Here is a 25,630-nt window from a genome sequence, read left to right on the forward strand (position 1 = left end):
TCTGTATCCAAATGGCTAGTTCTTCCTGTATTCCGTGAGATCTAACCTTGCTAACCAGTCACCCATGGGGAACCTTGTCAAACACCTTACTGAAGTCCATATAGATCACATCTACCATTCTGCCCTCATCAATCCTCTTTGTTACCTCTTCAAACAAATTCAATCAAGTTTGTGAGACATGATTTCCCATGCACAAAGCCACGTTGATTATCCCGAATCAGTCCTTACCTTTCCTAATACATGTACATCCTGTCCCTCAGGATTCCCTCCAACAACTTGCCCACCACCGACGTCAGGCTCACTGGTCTTTAGTTCTGGCTTGTCCTACCACCCTTCTTAAACAGTGGTACCACATTAGCCAACCTCCAGTCTTCAGGCACCTCACCTGTGACTATCAATGATACAAATATCTGAGTAAAAGGCCGATCAATCACTCCCTAGCTTTGCACAGAGTTCTATGGTACACCTAATCAGGTCCTGGGGATTTATCCACTTTTATCCGTTTCAAGACATCCAGCACTTCCTCCTCTGTAATATGGACATTTTTCAAGATGTCACCATCTATTTTCCTGCATATCCTCCATATCTTCCATATCCTTTTCCACAGTAAATACTGATGCAAAATACTTGTTTAGTATCTCCCCATCTCATGCAGCTCCACACAAAGGGGCCCTACTCTCTCTCTAGTTACCTTTTTGTCCCTCTTTGTAAAAAACCCTTTGGAGTCACCTAACTCTACTTGCCAAAGCTATCTCATGACCCCTTTTTGCGCTCCTGATTTCTCTCTTAAGTATACTCCTACTGCCTTTATAGTCTAAGAATTCACTCGATCTATCCTGTGGACCTGACATATGCTTCCTTCTTTTTCTTAACCAAACCCTCAATTTCTTTAGTTGTCGAGCATTCCCTATAACTACCAGTTGTGCCTTTCACCCTAACAGGAATTAACTTTCTCTGGACTCTTGCTATCTAATTTCTGAAAGCTTCCCATTTTCCATCCGTCCCCTTACCTGCAAACATCTGCGCCCAATCAACTTTTGAAAGGTCTTGCCTAATACCATCAAAATTGGCATTTCACCAATTTAGAACTTCAACTTTTAGATCTGGTCTATCCTTTTCCATCACTATTTTAAAACTAATAGAATTATGGTTGCTGGCCCCAAAGTGCTCCTCCACTGATACGTCAGTCACCCACCCTATCTTAGTTCCCAAGGATGTAGTAGGTACATCCACATACTGAATCAGCAAATTTTCTTGTACACACTTAACAAATTCCTCTCCAGTTCAATCCTTAACACTATGGCAGTTCCAGTCTATGTTTGGAAAGTTAAAATTCCCTACCATAACCACCCTATTATTCTTACAGATAACTGATATCTCCTTACAAATTTGTTTCTCAATTTCTGGAATTTAAGTTTATTAAGCTGTTTTAAGCAAAAATTAAAGGTATGTGTTATTAAAAAAAGACAGACCTGGAAAAACTCACCAGGTCTGGTAGCATCCATAAAGAGAGATACAGAGTGAATTTTGGGTCCATTATTAGCCTTCTTCATAAATAGACAGAGGTGGAAAAGTCCTTTGGACACATCTTCACAAGACGTGAATTCGTGCAAAGATGGACTAAAATTAGAAAATTGTATCACCTGAAAAGGTAGGAACAGTTAGTATATACATGTTTTGAAACATCGAAAGGTGGCAACGACAGCTGGGGAATTGTATCGGAAGTCTGAATCACAACCTTTTGGGCACCAAGCCTCTATTATATGGACACCTTCTTGAGAGAGGTAGAGATGGCAGACAAGCATTGACAAGTAAGCAGCAATTGCTGAAAGCTGTAATGTCTGGTAGCTGGCTGTTTGAAAGTTATGGGCTGTTGAGATTTTCAATTTTTGTGTTGATTAAATGATAGGGACCGTGTAAATTACCAGAAAGGACACATTATAGCAGCAACTACATGAAAAAAGCTCTTCATTGTTTGTAATGTGCCTTGGAACATCATGACAGGTTCTAAATAAATGCAACTCATTTTTGAAGTTAAGTTTGAATCTTCTCTTCCCCTACTTCCCTCTTCTTCAATTGGGGCTATGCAGTGTTGGAATTTCTGAGAATCCTCTAGTACTTATTTAAGAATGAAAAACTAATCAAATAACAGTCATATAGTACAGAAGAGGCTCTTGGGCCTGTCAAGTCCATACGAACCTACCTGCACTAATCCCACTTTGCAGCATTTCACCCATAAACCTGAATGTTATGACATCACAAGTGCTCATTCACATACTTTTTTAAAGATTGAGGTTTTCCCACCTTTACAACCGCCCCTCACACCTCTACAACCGCCAAACCCCACCACCAAAACAATGCACATATGTGCTGGAGCATTGTTTCCTAAACATTTTCCCATTGCAATCACGTTTTGAGGCTTGAAATTTTTTACAACACCTCAGCGGGTGCTGTTTGTGTTGGAGGAAGGTCAAGTGGGGGGGATCTTTGGGAACCTCTAACACTGTTATTATAATTTAAGACTTGAGAGAGCGAGAATCATATAATATAATGCAGGTTGACAGGGGTATGAGAGGTATGACAATTATAAATCACACCATGCCAGCAATCCCTCTAATTTTCTTTCTAGCTGCACAGGCTGAGGTCCATGCATGGCAGTAACTTCCAGGAGTACAAGTCAATGTTGTAGTTAGCTAGCCAATGCCAATTCGTGTGCTTGGAATCTTGGAGTGGTTGTGTATAGCTTAGAATGAAACCTTGCACCTGGCCCTGTCAATATAAATGATGTATAAGAGCAATAGCTGAACAAACATGGATATATTGGTCTTTCAAAAAATGCCACATACATGTAGTCAAGAATTGCCAATAAAATAAATAGTATTAATTTGGAAAAAGTTATAAAGAATGGGTCTGAATTAAAATAAGTAAATAATTTGAGAATTCAAGAGATTTTCAAAAGGTTGTGCCATAAGGTGCAGCATTTATCGACTGATAAGTGAGTAACTTAGTTTCAACGTACCTTGAACAACAGTATTAATATTGGTAATATCAAATGTATTTCTTCAAATCCTGGTATTAAAAATATAACTGCTCATGCCCAGTTGTATTTAGATTACTTACAATGTGGAAACAGGCCCTTCGGCCCAACAAGTCCACACCGACCCCGCAAAGAGCAACCCACCCTGACCCATTCCCCTACATTTACCCCTTCACCTAACACTATGGGCAATTTAGCATGGCCAATTCACCTAACCTGCACATCTTTGGACTGTGGGAGGAAACTGGAGAACCCGGAGGAAACCCACGCAGACACGAGGAGTATGTGCAAACTCCACACGGACGGTTGCCCAAGGCTGGAATTGAACCCGGGTCTCTGGCGCTGGGGCAGCAATGCTAACCACTGTGCCGCCGTGCCACCCACAAGTTCAAAATACATGGGGGTAGAAGGCAAGTTCACCCCTGAAATGCCCTGGATAATTCAATAATGGGGGCAACCAGAGAAGAGTAGAACTGAATTGAAGGAGCTTTTCCTCCAATCATTGCCTGTTTTTTTCTGTCTTCCAGTTGCTGCTGATAAGCCTGAAGGGCTGCAAAGGGATGAGTGAAACTGCAAAAGAGAGTTAGAAATTTTAAACCTTTCAACAAAGCAATACTCAGCCTATATAGTAGTTCAGTAATCAATCTAGTAACAACTTGCTATAAATGAATGAGGAGTCTTTAGTTTAAGGCTGCAGAACTTCAGCAGCTACTATATAGGGGGAAGTATAGTGCATGTTGTTGAAATGAACACTTAATTGGATAACTTAATAGTGACCAGTTTCACTAGTGTAACAATTGAAAATAGTGATTCCTCTAATTCTGCTTCTGTGCAAATTCAAATATCCGTCAACAAATACAGAAGGTAATATTACCTCATGCCTGCATCATCTAATAGAGCAGTGAGAGCGAATGAAAAAGAGCACCCAAAAATCAAAAATAGCCTTAAAAAAATTCAATATGATTTTTAGGCACAATTATTTAGAGGCAGAGGTATGCCTGATCACGAAGATAAAGTGGATACCAAATTTAGTCACAAGAATGTTGACTTGAGAACAGTACATTGATGCTGTTCTATTAGATCTCTCTACTCTGGCTTCTTTTGTTACTTAGCCTCAACAACTTTCAGTATGGTTTCCCTAATTTCTGGATTATAGGCAAACTATTCCCCCAAACATTTAATTTGACTTAATAGTTACAAATTCATTTATAAATGATGATAAGCATAAAGGCCAGGCTGACCCTTTATGAATTGAGGAATACAACCAAAAGCATTAAATAGATCACTATTAAGACTCTCAAACATACTTCTTACAACCACAAAATCTGCCTAACCTAGTCTCTGAAAAGGTATTCATTAACCCCTAAAGTAATGAAACTAATCTTGTGTTAAGCATGCCTCTAATTTTAACAGACTTAAATCCCAATCCAAAATATAAAGACAGCTTATATAACCATAATAATGAAGAAAGACAAGTCTGTTTCATTCAAAAGAGGAATATTTGTTCATTAAGTGTGAGAAGGTAATTAATTTTAGCAGAGTTTAAAAGTGTGGTCTCACCACTAAGCAGGAGCTGTGTTTTTACTGGGTTTTAAAGTGAATCAAGTCCAGATGTTCAAATAGACGGACACTTCAGCGCAATATCGAGGAGTGCTACACTGGTAATTTGTTGGATAAGACATTCATCTGAGGTTCTTGTCTGCCTTCACAGTGGATGTAGGATTTCCCATGGCACCATTTAAAAGAAGAACAGGGGAATAATGCCTGGTGTCATGGTCATGAGGTAGTATAATTATCAATATGCATAAAACATTTCTAGAGCTTTTTAACAAATCATTTGTTAGTCACAAAGAGGAAGTTTAAAAGAATCCAACAAACTTTCTAAAAGTGCAAATGAGTATCAAATTTCACTTATTTCAGACATTAGAATTGTTGAGTGCACATTACAGAAACAAACAAATTATTCAATTATACGAATAAATTATGGATGGATCTCATTATATTTTACAATGCACAATTACTTAAAAATGAGAGAATAATTTGTTCCATTTTGAAATACATGTAAATTTTGCAAACTGATCATCAAACTACAGCCACAGCAGTTGAGAGGTCAGGGCTTTCTGCCTCTCATGTGACATCAACCCCTGTACTACCATTCTCACTGGGGAAGAAAGTGCAGTTTAATCTGATTTCTTGACAAGAGTTGCCAGTTTTGACTTCAATTAATTAATAGAAGGCAAGATTCAAATGAGGTAAGTTGGGCGACATTAGATTAATCTTCTTTCCATCTTTCATCATGGTATAGATATAAATTCACAATCATGACAATGCTGTTCAAGCAATAGATTTCAAAATTAGTTGTCCCCCATGTGTTGAGTAGCTACCGAAATAAATTACTTGAGGCACTGTCTGGTATGTTGATGTTAACTTTATGTGAAATACAAAATAAGAGTCTTGCTCTAGACATTCCTCATAAGTAAGCGGATCACTGTTTTGCACAAGCCTCTAAATGGATTAATTTAAATAAAGATTTCATTGAACACCTGGCTAAAAAAGTCTAACCTGTTAAAAATGTTAAGTTCAGATTCATATTTTTATTCAGTTAGGGCGAGTGGAACTAGTAGACTAGAGCTTATGTGTTTTATGTGTCATTTGTTCAAAACGTTCAGAATCCAGTTTCCCCAAAAGGTGTCTCACACAAGCACAAGCTAATAAAGCTTTTGTAAAAAAATCAATTTTATTATGTACTAAAGAAAATAGTCAACTTATTTTACTGTTTGCATTACTCTAGTGACAGAGTAGAGTACTAAGCATTGGGTAGTGGGGGATTACAACTATCTTAACTGCAAATTCAAACACAGATCTCCTTTATACAATGTCCAAGAATTCAAATTCTGACTTGTTCATTGTCTAAAACCAGCAAGCCTGGCAACTTATAATAGTGACTCAGCAGCATGAACTTTCAGAAGGGATGCTGCAGATGACAAGCCTTTTCAGGGAGCACAGGAGACTACAGCAATATCGATACAACAAGAAATGTATACATAAGCAGCCACTGTACAGTAATTACATTTCCATAAAACCCACTGGGCAAATCCATGAGGCATTATGATTTTTTTTTAACTTTACCTACAGACACTGGCATCTTACTATTCTGCTGTAATTAAGACACCGAATTTTGTGATAATTATATACATATAATTCTAAATGAAATTACCCAGTGCTATGAACTTATGAACTAAAGATGATATTAACCAACTAACTGGTGCAAACTGTTTTTAGTTATACTATCTGGAAGACTCCCTAATATGTCCACCATCCTCATTTATGCTTATATTTTTTTCCATATGTCACTGTAAATAAAATGCAAAATGGAAAGGCAATGTCAAACAAAATTTAGTACAAGACACGCACACAATGGCCAGAAATAATTTCTGTACAGAAAATTTGTTAACGAGTCACAGCTGAATTGTTTCAAGGGCTAAACTACAGTGATTGCGGCTTCTTCACAACTGTTAAAATCTATTTTTGTCAAAGTATGTATGTGAAATGGTCAAAACATAAATTCCTGTCTTACTATTCCTTTTCAAACTCCTGGTAAATGCTGTAGAATTCAGGGAAAATGTACTACTTTAGACTTTATAAAATAAAGGTGGTTGATAAACATGGTTTAGGGATTGATTTTAGACACCATGATCCATACTAAGAAGGGATGACATTTCAAACTTTTTGATTAAGTGAGATAGTGTATTTTCTACATTTGTCAAAAGTACTTAAACACTAGTGATGAATAGCACAACATGGTGATACTGTATTTCAGTGCAAGTGGTAGAAAAATTCCTAAACAGGTAGATTCTTGGCTATGTCATCCAGAGAAGGCACAAGGAAAGCAGCCAGGGAATTGCATCAAATAAATTTGTTTTTCTGTACAGGCAGCGTTTCTCACTTGCTGTTTCTTTTTGTACATATTCATGTGGCATACAGTCAAATGGAGTGGAAGCAGGTAACCTGCCTGCCCCCAAGTCAGGTAAATTGGGAAAATGGGAGAACATTTGACAATAGAAAATAAAAGTAGTGCAACTTATTTTCAATATAACAACAAAAACAAACCATTCACCAATCAAACAATAAAAGCCTACAAAACAATTTTACCATTTATATATTATCCGCTGCTTCTGTAAGTTGGAAACACTGCATCAGCTCTGTCTGACATCAAAAAATCAAACGTATTAAGAGAAAACTTCTTAACTCAATCTTTTCATTTGTATCTCTGTTTCTGTTCTCCAGACCTATCTCCTTTTGCCTTTTCATCCTGTTGTTGCTTCCAGGAACCTGCACAATTGCTGACATTGTAGACTGTATTCTGATCATTTCTAGATCCAGAAGGAAAGGTCAAACTTCTGTTCAGAGGAGAAGGATAAGGTTTATCAACATCAATCCTGCAAAGAGAATTTCTAGGAGGCTGACTAACGTTTGAAGAATGAATAGCCCCATGCCCACCACCAGATGCAGAGGAATCTGGTGAAATTACTACACGTGACTCAGAAAAAGTACGAGTGACTTTTAATTGTGGCTGAGTTTCTTTGAGCAAAGCTCTTCGGGCCAGTCTTGGATCCCTCGGTTTATCCTGAGCAGACAGCTCTGACCTAACTGATATCTCAGGTTGTGCAGTAACAGATGATTGAGCATTATGCAAATGATGTTTTGAAACTGATTGAGAAGGAATCAGTGTTTTTGGAAATTGCCCACTGCTGACATCAGCTGCTGAATGCATACTAGTTTCATTCCATGAGCTTTTCCATGCAAGATCAGGAACTTGTTTCTGTTCACCCGTTAATGCATCTGGATCAGAAATACTTCTCTGGACAGCAGACCTGGGTTTCAATATTTTTTGGCAGTCTTTCTTATAATCACTTTCACTTGTTTTCACTATAGCTCCTCTTTTCTGTGCATCCTGAATCAAAGCTTTCCAATCTTTATTTTCCTAAATATGCAACAGAAAATGATAGATTTCAAAACCAGAAATTCCACCTTCACATGTTTTAATACAGCAGCTCATTAAAGAAAAGCACGATACTTACTTTTTAAAAAGTTCACAGATACAAAGTAAACATTGTAAAATGACTTATTCTGTGCTAATGGTTCTTACAATGAAACAATTGCAACAAAGCATTAGAGCAACTTAACGTGCAACTGAATTCCATCAAATACTACAATCTCATGAGACGGCTTCAGGATTTCACGTTCAAAAATTACACATTTTATCTTGCATGCATCATCCTTTTGTATTGCTTTGCTGTGAGCTTAAGGTTACTGCTTATCTCTCTGCGCAGTTCCAATTAATCCCTCAATTTCTCTTTCTTTTACTTTGACACACATTTGCTGAAATGCAAGACAGTCACTTCATGGTGGTGCATACATTGGATACATCACATACTTCGAGGAGAAAGTGAGGGCTGCAGATGCTGGAGATCAGAGCTGAAAATGTGTTGCTGGAAAAGCGCAGGTCGGGCAGCATCCAAGGAACAGGAGAATCGACGTTTCGGTCATAAGCCTTCCTGAAGGGCTAATGCCCGAAACGTCGATTCTCCTGTTCCTTGGATGCTGCCCGACCTCATGCGCTTTTCCAGCAACACATTTTCAGCTACATCACATACTTGCCTTTTAGTCTGGAAACAACTTAGAACTGGGGATTGGTCTGATGCGAGGTAAAGACACTGGGAAGAAAGTACCTTCTAAATGCTGGCATTACATTTGAAGGGCTCATTTAGATAGGGATCCTGTTCACAGGCAGCCTGAGTCTATGAGTGTAAGTAATTGCACTGGGAGGAAGTACCGGGTGGCACAGTGGTTAGCACTGCTGTTCTTCAGTGCCAGGGACCCAGGTTCGAGTCCAGCGTTGAATGACTGTCTGTGTACATTATCCCTGCATCTGCGTGGGTTTCCTCCAGTTTTCTCCCACAGTCCAAAGATATATAGGTTATGTAGATTGGCCATGCTAAATTGCCACACAGTGTCTGATATATAGGCGAGGTGATTAGCCCATAGTAAATGTGGGGTTATGGGGTAGAGTGGGGATGTGGGTCTTTGTGGGATTCAATGGGCCGAATGGCCTCTATCTACACTGTAGGGAATCTATGATTCTAATTTTAGATCTTGGGGTTGGTTATATGCAGAAATTCACCCAAGATCAGCACCTTCCAATCCCAGAACTATTTCCATTAGAAGGTCACTGGCACAGAAACATAAAAACATCAGCAACTGCAAGTTCCCCTCCAAGCCACTCATTGTTCTCAATTGGAAATATACTGTTGGGTCAAAATCCAGGAATTCTCTCCCTAACAGCAGTGTGGGTTTATCTACAGCATATGGACTGCAAAGTTTCAAAAAGGTAGCTAACCATCACCATCTCAAGGGCAACTAGGTACAGTCAACAAATGTTGGCCAGTTTGCGATGCTTACATTCCACAAAATAATTTTTTAAATTCTCATTAATAAATAGTGAGCTGTATTAATTTGTGTAGAGTAGCATCGTAAGACAGCTAAAATTAATTCCAGAGCAGTTCAGAGAAAAAATATTCCAACTATTGGTATTGCTCTACGAACTCAACTGATCAGCATTTTGCCTACAAAAACATATGATCAACATTTTAATACAAACCAGGAGTGTTTTCAGATTTCCCAGAATGAAGAGACTCAGACGAGCTCGAGTAATTGTAACATTCAGTCTCTGCCGGTCTGCTAAGAATCTGAAAAAGAATCAAACAGAATGTTGAAAATAAAATCAATAACATTACTTCTTTTGACTCAATACGTACCACACAGCTAATTAGTAGTGCAATCTAGTGGGTCAATAAAATCTTCAGATTTCTGCATTTGTTAATTTAACACGTCAAATGCCAATAAAACATTTGCTGTATTAACAGATTTCCTTTGAAATAATGTAAATTTTCCAAAGACAGAGGAGGCCACTTCAGAGGCCGCACAGCACTAGGGACCCGGGTTCGATTCCAGCCTTGGGCAACTGTCTGTGTAGAGTTTGCACATTCTCCCCATGTCTGTGCGTGTTTCCTCTGGGTGCTCCAGTTTCCTCCCACAATCCAAAGATATGCAGGTTTGGTGAATTGGCTGTGTGGAATTGCCCACAGTGTTCAGAGTGTGTGGTTTAGGTGCATTAGTCAGGCATAAATGCTGAGTAATAGGGTAGGGTAATGGGTCTGGGTGGGTTACTTTTTGGAGAGGTGTAGACTTGTTAGGCCTAATGGCCTGTATCCACACTGTTAGGATACTATCAACTTGGGTCTCCATTCGGAAGAATGCTGGTGGTTAGTACGTGTTCCTGAGAAGAAAGTGATTGTTGATATCTAAGTGGAGCTGTCACATTTGCAACAGACCTTAAACAAAGGGTGAAAACTATGGCACCAATTTAAAAGTGAAGCAATGTCACTTAGCTTTTCTTATCATCATCCCTACGAGTGGGAACAAAATTAGATTCTTTGAATAAACTTGAATTTACTTTCTCATGTCTGGGAGATGCACATGCATTTCCATATTATGAAAGCACCATGCATCATTCCATTCCCCACTGATATCCAGCCCTTAAATTTGCAAAGTAGAAGAATGAAACAACTCCTAAAGCTAAAGACGTTCACAAGATTCAATCTGGGAATTGTTAAATAACACTCCCGGTTCAAATTCATTTAGTACGCCCCCCACTATCAACTGTCTGGGTTGACAGTGTGTTGCTGGAAAAGCACAACAGGTCAGGCAGCATCCAAGGAGTAGGAAAATCAACACTTTGGGCAGGAACCCTTCATCAGGAATGAGGCTGGGAGCCTCGGGGTTGGAAAGATAAAGGGGGGTGGGTGGATGGAGGCAGGAGTAAAAGTGATCAGTCAGAAAGGAGGGTGGAGCAGATAGGTGGGAAGGAAGATTGACAGGTGGGACAGGTCATGAGAACAATGCTGAGCTGCAGGGTTGGAACTGGGATAAGGTGGGGGGGGGGGGGGGGGGGGGGGAAAATGAGGAAACTGGTGAAGTCCACATTGATGCTGTGTGGTTGGAGGGTCCCAAGGTGGAAGATGAGGCATTCTTCCTCCAGACATCAGGTGGTGAGGGAGTGTGTATGGAGGAGACCCAGGACCTGCAAGTCCTTGGCAGAGTGGGAGGGGGGAGTTGAAATGTTCAGCCCACCGGGCGGTGGGATTGGTTGGTGCGGGTGTCCCAGAGTTGTTGTCTAAAGCGCTCTGTGAGAAGGCATCCAATCTCCAAAATGTAGAGGAGACCACATCGGGAGCAACGGATATTACAAAAGACATGTGTGGAAGTGCAGGTGAAACTTTGATGGGATATGGAAGGAGCCAGCCCAGGACCTGGATATGCAGGTTCTGGGCATCCTCCATCGCCACTCCTTCACCACCCAACACCTGGAGGAAGAACACCTTATCTTCCGCCTCAGAACCCTTCAACCCCAGGGCATCAATGCAGACTTCACCAGTTTCCTCATTTTCCCGCCCCCAACTTTTCCCCAGTTCTAACCTTGCAGCTCAGCACCGCCCTCATGACCTGTTCCACCTGTCAATCTTCCTTCCCACCTATCCGCTCAGCCCTCCTCTCCAATCTTTCTCTCACCTCCATCTACCTATTGCACTCTCAGCTACCTTCTTCCCAGGCCCACCTCCTCCCTTTTATCTCTCCACTCCAGAGGCTCCCAGCCTCATTCCTGATGAAGGGCTCCCGCCCAAAACATTGATTTTCCTGCCCTCTGAAGCTGCCTGACCTGTGCTTTTCCAGCAACACACTCTTAACTCTGACCTTCAGCATCTGCAGACTCACTGTAGAAGGGCTAATGCCCGAAACGTCGATTCTCCTGTTCCCTAGATGCTGCCTGACCTGCTGCGCTTTTCCAGCAACACATTTCCATCACTGTCTCCTATCAACTGCCTAGTGCAAGCTCTTATTCTACCTTACTTCTGGATATCACATGTGAGTGTGTTATGCTGGAAATCAAACCCAATGTCCCTGGAGGCATCACAAAAGTTAGTTTTAAAAGTATGAGAGGTTTTCCCAATCCCGTGTTAGACCCAGTTTGATTGAAAGGACAGATCAGGTTCCTGCACTTAATATGAATCACTACATATAATAAATAAATACTTCAACTACAGGCAAATAATGAGATGCTTGCATTTAACTCTACTGGTTAAAACCCAAACCCTCTTACAACCCCAGCCATCACCCCACACCAAAAAAAACCACACAAACAGCCAAAAATAGACAAAGGGTAAAGGATGGTTGATATGGCTGGAGGAGAAGGTTGGGAAGGGATTTCAGTGCTTCCTGTTCACATGGCTTGCTGATCTTGTGCTGATCAGGACACTGCTTCTTAATCTTTATTCCCTGGATGCTTTTACTTGCTTGCAGGAGGCACAGGGTGACTGGCTCACACTTCGAAAAAGATCTCTGACATATTAATTAAGTCACACCTTAAAGCAACTGAAGGAAAATAAACTGGCTTTCTTCAAACTTAATTTTGTTTTACTGCAAAGAACAGGGAAAGCTCCTGAGCTGGCAATTATCTGATTGCTCCTGTTCAGTTACCTGGGAGCCAATTACAAAGTTGTTGACATGCAGAGGGAGTTTATCAATAATTGGTCACTAGTCCACTAATCAATCAGCTACTTGCGACGGCTTAAAGTGTCATATGTACACAGCCCTTGGTTCCAGATTGTCTGCAAATCACTTATTACTGTATGAACCAGCAGCAAATAAACAGCACCCACAATGAGCGTCAAGTCACTTGTTTTCAAAAAATGCACTAATCCTCAAGTAATACTTGGTTTTAAAATAGTTTTTTTCCCATTTCAGTTTACAATCAAAAATATTGATAAATAAAAAAAGACAGTCGATTGCAGCCTTGGGTGACTGTAGAGTTTGCACGTTCTCCCTGTGTCTTCGTGGTTTCCTTTGTGTTCCAGTTTCCTCCCAAAGACCAAAGATGTGCAGGTTAGATGGACTGACCATGGGAAAAATAGGGTTACAGGGCTAGGGTAGAGGATATGGATCTGGGTAGGATGCTTTTCAGAGGGTCAGTGTGGACTTGATGGGGCAAATGGCTTGCTTTCACACAGTAGGGATTCTACGATTCTACCAAAAAGAGTACCAGAGGTCTGCAGCATAGAGAAAATTGGGTCAGCCAATCGGGTCAGCATCAGTTAAAGTAACCATCTAGAGGGTTAGGTTATGAAAGTGAGATGCAAACTTCAGATGATTTCAAAGACCTGTTTCTCTTTGACTCGTCAAAATATCCTACCATCCTCAAATAAAGGAGAATCCATAAAAGAGGAACGACAAAACCAAAATAAAAACAACAGTAAAGCAACAGAGGGCCAAGTGGGGCCAAGTGGTAACAAGCCAGTGTAAAATCAATTCACCCAATAGATCCTTGAAAATTGCTTGCTCTGACACAGGTAACAATGATGCAGTCCTTCTCGCAGCCTTGAAATCCATCCACTGTGCCCACCTGCACTGTCCTGAAAGAGGCAAACCAGTGCATTAAATATAATAACATGTATTTATCCCACTTCCATGCTGAAATGTTGATCACAGATACCCATAAAAATGAAGAAATGTGCATTCTGAAGGTGGGAACATTATAAACGGATTCATATTTCAGTCTAAAAAAGCAGATCCGTGGAAAATAAACTCTGCTCCTCTCTGACTTTATGTTATACTCATTCCCCTCACTTATGATAGTACTGACCCTTTGCTAGTATAAGGTTGGACAGATAGCAGGTACTCTCCAGTACTTTACTGTACTTAAGCACCAACTATTAACATTGAAAAACTATTTTGAAGGTGAGAGGGAATACATGGCTGATTATGGCCTCATTCAACACTAAATAACCTCCAGACGGAGCCACAGGAAAGGGGCCAGAAGCAGAAATCCTCATCTGTTTCGACTTAACAAGAGATGCTGTGATCAATTATAACATCACAATAATTACCCACAACCTGTATTCTATTTCTCAGCTTTCAAAGGATAAAGGGTCGAGAACCGAGAGACACTGATGCAAGAGTCGAAAATGTGGCATTGACATTACAATCAGAGCAGCCACAATCTCAGTGAATGGTAGGGCAAGCAGGTAGGCTCAATAAGGGGCCATGTGAGCTATTCCTAATCTTAACTTGCATGTTTGATCAACTGAATGGGGATTCATGAAAATTGTTTCTGAGCCACGTTCAATCATTTCATGCTTCATTTGGACTTGCATTTGAAGTGAGCTTTTAACATTGAGGAAAGTTCAATCTAATGTCAGCATGTGCACAGGCAAGCATCTGACAGTCATCACAGGGTAAACCGGCAAAACAGAATCTATCATGCAAGTGCACCACCTACTGGCAAAAATGAGCTACAACTTGCTTTCTCATCATTTATGAGAAACGTTACACAGCACTTTAAATGCCAGATTGATTAAGTTACAGCAACCTTCTATAACACATTTTCTGAATCGTTCCTCCAGAAAACTGGTTTCCAGTTGCATTGTAGCTGATCTCATGACTTTCACAAATGCTAATGGCCAGGACAAAGCAAACACTGCAAAAACAAAAGGAGGTAACTATGCAAATACCAGAAAACTGACTGGGAAAATGGGGACATATACAGAATTATTAAATATTAGTGTACATAGTCTTACTATTTTATTACACACTTAAAAGCCTAAAATGTCAGCCAAGACATCAAGACAATCCAAGAGCAACATATTTGTAAACATTACTTTCTGTAACATTATGAATGAGACTCCCATCCATAAACCAGAACATTACACGATGTCTGCCTTAAAACGTCAGCAACCATGTCAGTAGTACAGAGACTCAGTGATTAGCACTGCTGTCGCTCAATGCTAGGGACTGGGATTGATCAGTTTTGGGTCACTGTCTGTTGAATTTGGACTTTCTGTCAGGTGCACTGGTTTCCTCCCAAAGTCCAACGATGTTTAGGTTAAGTGGATTGACCGTGCTAAATTGCCTTGTAGTGTCAGGGATATGCAGGTTATGTGTATTAGCCAGGGTAAGTGCTGGGTTACAGGATAGGGTGGGGAGTAGGTCTGGGTGGGATGCTCTTTGGAGAGTCAGCGCAGACTTGATGGGCCAAATGACCTCTTCTGTAGGGATTCAATGATCCACATGTAACGTCCAAAACTATACTCCATTAATTTATGTTTATCTCAAGTTACTGATACCAAAAGTGAAATCATTAGTCACAAAATAAGTAATCAAATGTATTTTTTTCCCCCCAGAAAACATAAATGACATGAATATGTAATTAAAGGTCAGTACTCAAGTTTCAGATATCTTCCCTTCACATACCTGCCTTGTTCAAGGCCAGCAGTTCTCAACTCTTGATCAATCTGATTCAGGATTTTCTGTTTCTGTGCATTATAGGGGGTAATTACTCCAATATTACGACAAACACCTTTTTGTTTCTCTGCAATCATACTGATCAAAGCTATTACCAGTTTCACTTCCTGTGCGTTGGTGTAAGAACTGTAAAGAAAAGGTGCAATGGAGGTGAGATGCAAAGTCTAGGGTCAAGGATTTTGTGCCTTGTCTGACAATGCAGTTTCTAATAATACCAGAATGCTTCAGCTTAAATGATAAACAGTAGAGTCATGACCAAATAATTGATTCTACTTTCTGCAGTTTGAAATGTCCAGAGATGACTTTTAAAATTAGAACTAGTTAGTGGTAACTAACACATTGTGTACAATCGATCCATCCTCAGTTCAATAGCTAGCACCATATTTAAAATGTAAAATGCCATCTGATTTCATCTGGATTAACAAAGATTACACAACTCTCATGTTTTGTCCCAAGTATATGCTGAATTAGTAGAGATGGCACAAAGTCTGCTAACTTGGTCTCAGTTTGTCTGGGCTGGGATGGAGCAGGAGGGGCAGCTGAGAAGTCTTCTCTACGCTTGCCAAAAATTTTGTTTTAGGACTGAATAGTAGAAAGCATCACTGTTGGCTTCTGCAACTCACATTAATCCCACAGCACGGATATCTTGGATCTATTTGGCACTTTGGTACAATCTTCACACAAGGGAGTATTATTGAAAACCAAGAAATGTAAATGATAAACAGTCCTGAAAATGAAGCCAAAAGAGAAAATGTTGGAAAATCTCAGCAGGTCTGGCAGAATCTGTAAGGAGAGAAAAGGACTGACGTTTCAAGTCTAACTGACCCTTTGTCAAAGCTTTGACAAAGGGTCAGTTAGACTCGAAATGTCAGCTCTTTTCTCTCCTTACAGATGCTGCCAGACCTACTGAGATTTTCCAGCATTTTCTCTTTTGGTTTCAGATTCCACCATCCGCAGTAATTTGCTTTTATCCTGAAAACGAAGACTGCTCTGGTGAGAACTGTGCTGGTCCACATCTGCTTCACACAAGCATCAAATCTCCTGTCTTGTGTATAACAAATACAAGATAGAAATTACTTTGAAAAGAGATGATCAGGTTTAAAACATACTCATTCTCCCGGCATTCATATCCATCCGTCACATCAAACAACATGTATGACTGGAAAGGCCAGGTCAGAGAACAACGTTGCATCTCTGTCTTCCTGGAAAAACACAAGGGATTGGTGGGAGTAGAGGAGGAAAGAAATCAGAAATGATATCATGTTGACTAAAGCCATTAGATGAAATTTGATATTATTTGAAAAATGCTAAATAAAAACAGGATAGATTTTGATGATTATATTTTAAAATAATATAGCATTGCAAAGTCACAAAAATATTTTATTGGATATCTACTATATCTCAACAGATTAATAGTCTAAATCAATTTGAATCGGAGGCCAAAGGTTACTCCCATAATGTAAGACTATAATTTGGTCACTTAAAGGAAAGTGAATAGCCCACAAGAGTTTTATATATAGAAATAGCAAAATATAGAAGTAATCTTACCACATGATATCTCATTCAAGTTATTTCCTATATGTTGTTTATGTAAAGTTATGCAATTTTAAAAGTGAAATAAGATATGTTTTAAATGGAGGGGTGTATATAATAGTTGACAACCTTCCAGTAACATCAGCGAAATAGTAATAAAAGGTTAAAATGAGAAACAACCTACTAAACTAAACATGCCATATCTATATGGGACACTGGTGTAACAACACTGCATACCCATTAACAAGAGCAACAGGGAATAAAAAAATGAAAGTGCGAGAGAAACCCAGCAGGTCTGGCAGCATGTGTGGAGAAAGAGTTAATTTGTCAGTTGCAATATGACTCTTATTGGACTTGAGACATTAACTCTGTTTCTACACATGCTGCTAGATCTATGGAGTTTCTCCAGTGTTTTCAGTGTATTTCATGCCTCCAGCACCTGCAGATTTTTCTTATTTATTTTAGCAACAGGGAATCATTGTTTCACAATTGAACAAATAATTGTCAAATTTATCAAATGTGGACCAGGCTGTATACGCAAGTAAATTGATTGGGAATGTAGGGTGGAAGAGGATCACTAGAGATGGATAGAAGTTAATTCTTGTGAAAGTAGCAATGCGCAAGTTTAATAATCTTTGTCTTCTTACTCATCGGTCTTCAACAAACTTCTATAGATGTACTTGGAGGGAAAATGGCAGATGTCAGGATGCATCCTGTACTGAGTTAATAGCATGATTACTGGGCTCCATCCAGAATTAATCTGCTTCACTTCATTCTGCAGGGACTTTTGCAACCGACACATCATTGATCGGCCATAGCGCAACTCCTTTGCTTTCTATAAGATGGGAAATGTGTTAATCGTTTTCCAATTACATTCAGTTTGAGAGAGATACATTTTAGCATGTTAATAACATAAGTTATACATTTTAATATATTTTATACAGGATAAAACATTTAACAATGGTTTTATTTCAGCAGAACAATCTTGTTGCAATGACATTATACGGTTGGGATTTAAATGAACACAATGCAAAGCAAGTAGGACAAACACCTCATGAATGTGATCCTGACATTTATTAGGAGAACAGAAGACCAGGGCAAATAGGACCAGCTGTAAGTCATCCAGTCCCTCAAGCCTATCTGCAAATTAGTAAGACCATGGATAACCCTCAATCTTGATAAATTACTGCCTCTCTCTTGTTCCAAGAGTCAAAACAAAATCTTTGATCTCAGCTCAAGCAAAAGATGGACCAGAACACACTGAGAGGCACAGGGAACAGTTCCCTAACACTGATTAGAAAGCAGGATGCTGCCTTCACAACTATGAGATTGTGATTAGGTGCCAATAGCCTGTTGGTCCTCTGGTCTCAGTGAACAAGCCTCAATTATTGCAGGCTGTATACTCTTGTTTAATTTACTAACGCATCATATGTAAACTACTGCTTCTGAAACTTATTAAAAGTACCTAAAAATTCCTTATGAATGGCTGACTGGCCTAACTAGGTAACTGGGATCACAAACACCCAAAATCTATCATTGTTGCACTTTCTAATAATGATGGTTTAGGGTTTTGTGGTTACTCTTCCAATCAAGCTCAGAGTAGCAATATTGGTTGTGTGTCAAACAGGAACCATGTATCTAGTTTCATTTGTTCTGCAGGCATAGGAATGCTCCCACCATTGGTGGACATCAAAGAGGAAAATGACTTTGACCATTTGCACCAGGTTAGAGAAGGTCAACTGACTTAACTAGCAAGTTGCCTGCAGGGGTGAAAATAGATATAAAAGTCTTACAGGAAAGGGAGCAACAGTAACCTGGTGTGTATGATGGTGGGAGGAAGAGTAAGGGATAGGTGGATACGGAGCAAAAATTGGAATTTAATATTTTTAAATCCAGTTACTGGAGTGCAGCAAACCATAGCAAAAAGCTGGTTAAAATCTCTTACATACAGGAGGAACATAATATTTCTAAAGGCATTCTTACCATGGAGATTATGGTTGGTGGCAATTGTTCATGGTCTCCAACAAGAACAAGTTTAGGACAGCGATATATCAAAGGAATCAGTATTTCTGTTTCGCATGCCTGCCCAGCCTGAAAAGAACAGGTGAAATAATTCAGGCCCCCAACTGTGCAGTGATAGCTAAGTATATGATTACCTCCCTGCTCAATCTCTTGAGAACAATCAACAAACAGGAACATTATGTGCTGTTTTTTCTGTTCTGAAACAACAGTTGCCACAGTGGGAATGTTGTCACAGTGGGAGGTTATCTTCTATTAACACCTTCATTATCAGGTCGCTACCAAACCAAATTATCAGAGGAATAGCTCATTAATTGGTGGTTACTAAGACCAAAACCAAAAGCAATAATGTGCTTGAGGGTCATTTGCTGATCTTAATAGAAGCACAAATATGGACGTTGCACTTCACTGCTTAATAGTTGTTTTCAAAAAAGCCGACACAATTAAGCATTTTGCAGTTCTTTTGTAAAACAATCGGAGTCACCTTTGATAACTAAAAGCAGCAACGCCTTAAGCCAATTGCTTTTCGGAAATCACCTGGAAGATTAGGTCTTACAGCAGGAAGCCTAGGTACTGACTGTTTAAAGGAGTTCCTTACACTGAATATTCAATTTCTATTACTTCCCCTCAAAATATCTCCACACTATTCAATTGCAAAGTCATTAGATCTGATGTGAACTTTGACGAAGATTCAATGAGACTGGAAATGTTAGCTTGCTCTCTCTCCGTGGATGCTGTCTGACCCACTGTGATCTGCAGCATTTGTTGTTTTCAGATCTGATGTGAGAATCACTTCCAAAATACTAACCTTTCTTGCCCTTTCAAATGTTGAATTACATACTCCATCCAATTTTATTGCAGACTGCTGACCTTTCTCTTTATCTTTGGTGCTTAACTCATTGGCTATCACTGTGAAATTTGTTTCCACTCACCTCATCCACAACAATACAACTAAATGGTTCATGTCCCAGTTTTCGGAATGACATCTCCAAAAGCATAATCCCACAGGTACTCAAAGTGCAGCAGATGATGTGTGCTTCCAGAATAATGTTTAGTTGCATGTCCTGGGTTTGTCCTCGAAGCTAGAAAAAAGTGAGGAATTCATTCCAAAATTGCCTGGGTAAAATGAAAGTCCACTTCCCTGCCCACCCACAGCATGGCCACAAAGAGCAGAAGGAACCATGTCTGCCTAAACCACAACAGAAACTACCCAGAGTGCCTCCGCCTTGACCAAACAGGCTAAGTAAGACACAAGGCAGCAAACAGGAGATGACTCGAGCCACTTCCAAACTAGGGAATACACTTCCCAAGACAGCCTGACAATAGACTTCTTAGCCCTCAGTAAGCACAACTGTTCCCGAAGCCCTGAGGACAGCCTTGCTGCTCACACATGCTGGAACTCCACAAAGGATGCTCAGACTGAAAGACACCAAGGTACCTCACTTGTGGACTAACCACAATGGAAACCCATTGATGCCAGGGTGAGAAACATTAGCATCTACCTCTCACAGAAGATTGGAATCTCCTGACTCAATCACAGACTGAATGCTATTACCGGATGGCTGATTGTGTTTTACTCTTGATTGTACTGTAATTCACACCACATTGCTGTCCCCCGATAAAACTGCCTGTGCCCACTGCTCTGGGAGAGAACCATTGAACTACCTGTCGGTTTTGTGTCAGCCTAAGCAATTTCTCTCCTAGCCATATCGCTTGTAATGAACAGTTTGTCAATTTCACTATGATCCTCATTTGTGGTCTCTGATCAATTGGGAGAAAGTGAGGACTGCAGATACAGGAGATCAGAGCTGAAAAATGTGTTGCTGGAAAAGCGCAGCAGGTCAAGCAGCATCTAAGGAGCAGGAGAATCAATGTTTCGGGCATAAGCCCTTCTTCAGGAATGAGGAGGGTGTGCCAAGCAGGCTAAGATAAAAGGTAGGGAGGGGCGTTGGGAATGCGATAGGTGGAAAGGGTTAAGGTGAGGGTGATAGGCCAGAGAGGGGGTGGGGGCAGAGAGGTCGGGGAGAAGATATCAGGTCAAGAAGGCGGTGCTGAGTCCAAGGGTTGGGACTGAGATAATTTCATTTCGTCATTTCCGCCACCTCCAAACAGACCCACCACCAAGGATATATTTCCCTCCCCTCCCCTATCAGCGTTCCGGAAAGACCACTCCCTCCGCGACTCCCTCGTCAGGTCCACACCCCCCACCAACCCAATCTCCACTCCCGGCACCTTCCCCTGAAACCGCAAGAAATGCAAAACTTGCGCCCACACCTCCCCCCTCACTTCCCTCCAAGGCCCCAAGGGATTCTTCCATATCCGTCACAAATTCACCTGCACCTCCACACACATCATTTACTGCATCCGCTGCACCCGATGTGGCCTCCTATACTTTGGGGAGACAGGCCGCCTACTTGCAGAACGTTTCAGAGAACACCTCTGGGACACCCGCACCAACCAACCCAACTGCCCCATGGCTGAACACTAACTCCCTGTCCCACTCCGCCAAGGTCATGCAGGTCCTTGGCCGCCTCCATCGCCAGACCATGGCAACACAACGCCTGGAGGAAGAGCGCCTCATCTTCCGCCTAGGAACCCTCCAATCACAAGGGATGAATGCAGATTTCTCCAGCTTTCTCATTTCCCCTTCCCCACCTTATCTCAGTCCCAACCCTCGGACTCAGCACTGACTTCTTGACCTGCAATCTTCTTCCTGACCTCTCCGCCCCCACTCCTTCTCCGGCCTATCGCCCTCACCTTAACCTCCTTCCACCTAACACATTCCCAACGCCCCTCCCCCAAGTCCCTCTTCCCTACCTTTTATCTTAGTCTGCTTGGCACACCCTCCTCATTCCTGAAGAAGGGCTTATGCCCGAAACGTCGATTCTCCTGCTCCTTGGATGCTGCCTGACCTGCTGTGCTTTTCCAGCAACACATTTCAGATCAATTGGGCTCAATTCTCTGACAGAATTAGGCCACAGAAAACATTAGGCCACAGAAGTAGTTAAGAAAGAAGAGGACAATGATATTGTGGTGGATAGATGTTACTACATCGAAACCCAGAGGCTACTATAACATGCCATCTCTACTACTGAGGTCTGGAACTGGTCTCAACTACTGCATAAGGAATTCAAACTTAGATGGAGGAAACTGAGAAAGAAAAGTTTCACTAATGGCACAATAATTAACAGTTTATCAAAAAGTTATAAAACACCAAACATAAAACCAGAAGTCAAAAGACTAAAATTTATATCCAAGCATATTCTGGTTACTTCGTTTGTCAATGTTTAAGGTCAAGATCAGATTAACATTTAACAAGTGAAATACTTATTGACCACATTGTCAATTAGCCCCTTAATGTTGTGAGCCAAACGTCAATGCTTCAAGCAACCTGTAAAAATATCACTTGTGTTGTGTGCAAGTTGCCTGAGCAACTTATTCTCTAGCATGTATTAACATTTAATAAAATGATACATACATTTAAAATGGCTTATTACACCAAATTCTTTTAAAAATTTCTTCATCCAGAGAGTGGTGAGCCTGTGGAATTCGCTACCACAGAAAGCAATCGATGCCAAAACATTCGAGGAGGAGTTAAGTACTTCATGACATGATTCAGTTTCAGGATGCAGTGACTCTTATAGAGTTAGATTCATTCAGCACAGAAACAGACCCTTCAGTCCAACTTATCCATGCCTACCAAGTTTCCCAAACTAAACTAAACTTGGCCCATACCCCAATAAACCTTTCCTTTTAATGTGTCTATCCAAATGCTTTTTAAAATGTTGAAACTGTAACTGCATCTACCACTTCCTCCGACAGTCCATTTCATACACTAACCACTATGTGTGTGTTAATAAAAAGCTCCTCAGTTTCCTTTTAAATTGTTTTCCTCTCACCTTAAAAATACCTCCCCTAGTTTTGAACTCACCCACCCTCAGGAAAAGACATTTGCTGTTAATTTTATTGAAGCCCCTCATGATTTTATAAATCTCTACAAGGTCACCCCTCAACCGCCTATGCTCAGTGAAGAAAAGTCCCAGCCTATCTTTACAACTCAAACTCTCCAGTCCCAGCAACATCCTGGTAATTTCCAGAATATCAAAAGAAAGACATTATCAAAAATCTGGACAATAATAAATATTTATTTAAATCAATAAAAGATGACTATTCAGTGCATTTAAAATGTTCAGTAAACTGCCAGGCAGCTGCTACTATAAATGTCTGCAAATTGATAGGTTATAGATGTAATAGATGTTTGAAAAACAGCAAAATCTTTCAGTTCTTACCTCCTTCAGTTTGCGTCCAAGTTCCTCCCTCTCTTTCTCCAATTGTCTCTTTTCTCGTGTTGCCACTTCAATCTGGAGAATAGATGACAAGATAGAAAATCTTTGGTTTCCAAATGATCTCTGAAACTGCCACTCTAATGCTAATAACTTCACAGTAATCAAATAATTAATTTGTGAATAAGATGTATCCTTCTTTTAAAGCATGAGTACAGCAACTTCAATATTCTGGAATTACAATATACAAATTATTAAATATCCATTATTAAATTTACTACTTCTGTTTTTACAGGCACCCAAACAGACCCTACTGTGATTTCTCTTCCTGTACATGAACTCTACTAGATAGATTCATGTTTAGATGGAGGTCAAACTCTACTGTTCTCAGATCAATTCTTCAATAATTATGCCACTATATCCACAGTGACAAAAGCTTTCAATAAAAATAATTAAAACAAGGATAGCAATTTAAACATAGAATTAATATATTTCAGATGATAAATTCTCCAACTAAAATGCATTTTAAGATGCAAATGATGCAACAGTACATTTAATCCTTTTGTGCAAGGTATTTTGGAAGAGAATCATTTTATCATATTGCTTGGGACTGACTATTTATTCATAGCACGTAGGTCAATGCAAGAATGGATACAGACAGAATCTAAAAGCAAATTTTTAGATCAAACAGGAAATGACAACAGGAAAGGAAGCAGGAGGCTAACTGGGAGAAAGTTATGATTCATGTAGAGTTGAAGAATGATCAAGGCAGGAATTGTCTGCTTTTCATATTCACCTCTACGTTATCTAATATGATTGTATTTTACACATCAATAAAATTATTGCAGATCCATCACCCCTAGAATGCTTGCATCTTTCAAGAGGATTATACTGATCTTTGCACAGAAATGGACCATTTGGCCCAACAAGTCTGAACCAGAATGTAAATATCACACAAGCCTCCTCTTGCCCAACTTCAGCTTCAACTTTGTAGCGAGTATGTCAACTGATAAGACAAAGAAACAAGATTCCTTCTTCATATTAAATCAAAATAATTACCAGATAGTAAACGGGACTCCCTAGTTAATAATGTCACTTCTTGAATGCTTCTTTGACATTCTAATAATTCTCATTTATGGTATTATCGCTAGGCTCTTAATTCAGAAACTCTAATGTCCTGGAGTCCAGGTTCGAATCCTGCCATGGCAGATAGTGGAATTTGAATTCCATAAAATAAAAAAATAAAATCAGGAATTAACAGTCTATTGATGATCATGAAACTATTGCTGATTGTTGGGGAAAAAATCTGGTTCACTGCTGTCCTTCTGGGAAGGAAATCTGCCATCTTTTGGTCTAGCTTAGATGTTATTGCCAGAGCCACAATAATGTGGCTGACTCCCACTCGCCCTCTGAAATGTCAGTTGTATCATTCGCTACAAAGTCTCAATAAAGAAATGAAACCAGAAGGACCAGGTGGCATTGACGTAAGAACTGGAAACAACAGTAAAAACAGCCCTGACAACCCTGAAAATCTTACTGGGGAGGCGTGTCAAAATTGGGAGAACAGTCTCACAGACAGGTCAATCAGTTTTTCTCTATGTTGAGCAAGATTTGGAAGAAGCAGTGAGGGTGGCAAGAGCACAAAATATACAGCTGCTCGACTGGGTCTGCAGCAGGTTGTAAAGGAAGCATCAAATAGGAAAACCATACATCACATCATCAATCTGCCTACTGTAGATGCATCTGCCCATGACACAATCGGTAAGATTGACCAGCGCACATTCGTGCAAAGTTTAAATCCTTCTTTCACACTGAGAATACCCACCACTGTGTTGTGTAGCACTAACACCAGGCTAAATGGTATAGACTTTGGACAGATCTACCAACTAAAGTTTGGGCAACTACAAGACGCTATAGAGCATTAATAGCAGAATTGCACTCTAACACAATCTTCACAACGACAGTGTGTTTAAAAAGGTGTTTAGCATGCTTGCCTTCTTTGATCAGTCCTTTGAGAGAGTAGCAGTTGGGAAGTTATGTTGGGGTTGCAGAGGACATTGGTGAGGCATCTTCTGGAGTACTGTGTTCAGTTAACTACACCAGCAACCATTCCAACACACACAAACGAAGCTGTATCAGAACACTATTCCAACGAGCCACCACACACTGCAGCACAGACGAACTTCGGAAAACAGAGGAGAACCACCTATACAACGTATTCAAGAAGAACGGATACTCAAAAAATACAGTGCGCAGATTCCTCAGGAACAAACCACGACAAGCAGACCAAACACAGCCAGTAACCCTAACCACCTTACCATACATCAAAGAAGTTTCAGAA

The 25,630-nt window shown here is 40.2% G+C and overlaps 1 protein-coding gene across 5 annotated transcripts in view; it reads right to left on the reverse strand.

Annotated features, from left to right (window-relative positions):
* Positions 1–5,754: 5,754 nt before the first annotated feature.
* The window catches only part of setx (senataxin), a 94,470-nt gene continuing 74,594 nt past the window's right edge, over positions 5,755–25,630 (reverse strand). For 2 of the 5 annotated variants that reach the window (XM_043720338.2, XM_043720340.2), the window contains 9 exons: positions 23,296–23,367; positions 19,939–20,088; positions 18,971–19,078; positions 17,635–17,822; positions 16,564–16,656; positions 15,404–15,580; positions 13,468–13,566; positions 9,699–9,786; positions 5,755–8,021 (listed from right to left, as the gene is read on the reverse strand). In XM_043720338.2, coding sequence (XP_043576273.2) covers positions 7,296–8,021; positions 9,699–9,786; positions 13,468–13,566; positions 15,404–15,580; positions 16,564–16,656; positions 17,635–17,822; positions 18,971–19,078; positions 19,939–20,088; positions 23,296–23,367 — 1,701 coding nt within the window. In that variant the 3' untranslated portion in view covers positions 5,755–7,295. Of the gene's footprint in view, positions 8,022–9,697; positions 9,787–13,467; positions 13,567–15,403; positions 15,581–16,563; positions 16,657–17,634; positions 17,823–18,970; positions 19,079–19,938; positions 20,089–23,295; positions 23,368–25,630 lie in introns of those variants that run through there. The other 3 variants (XR_015760702.1, XM_087998366.1, XM_087998367.1) reach the window with 3 other exon arrangements.

This window comes from Chiloscyllium plagiosum, unplaced genomic scaffold, assembly GCF_037043375.1.
Source record: "Chiloscyllium plagiosum isolate Xiang-an unplaced genomic scaffold, Cpla_swu_hap1 HiC_scaffold_21, whole genome shotgun sequence".
Classification (NCBI taxonomy): Eukaryota; Metazoa; Chordata; class Chondrichthyes; order Orectolobiformes; family Hemiscylliidae; genus Chiloscyllium; species Chiloscyllium plagiosum.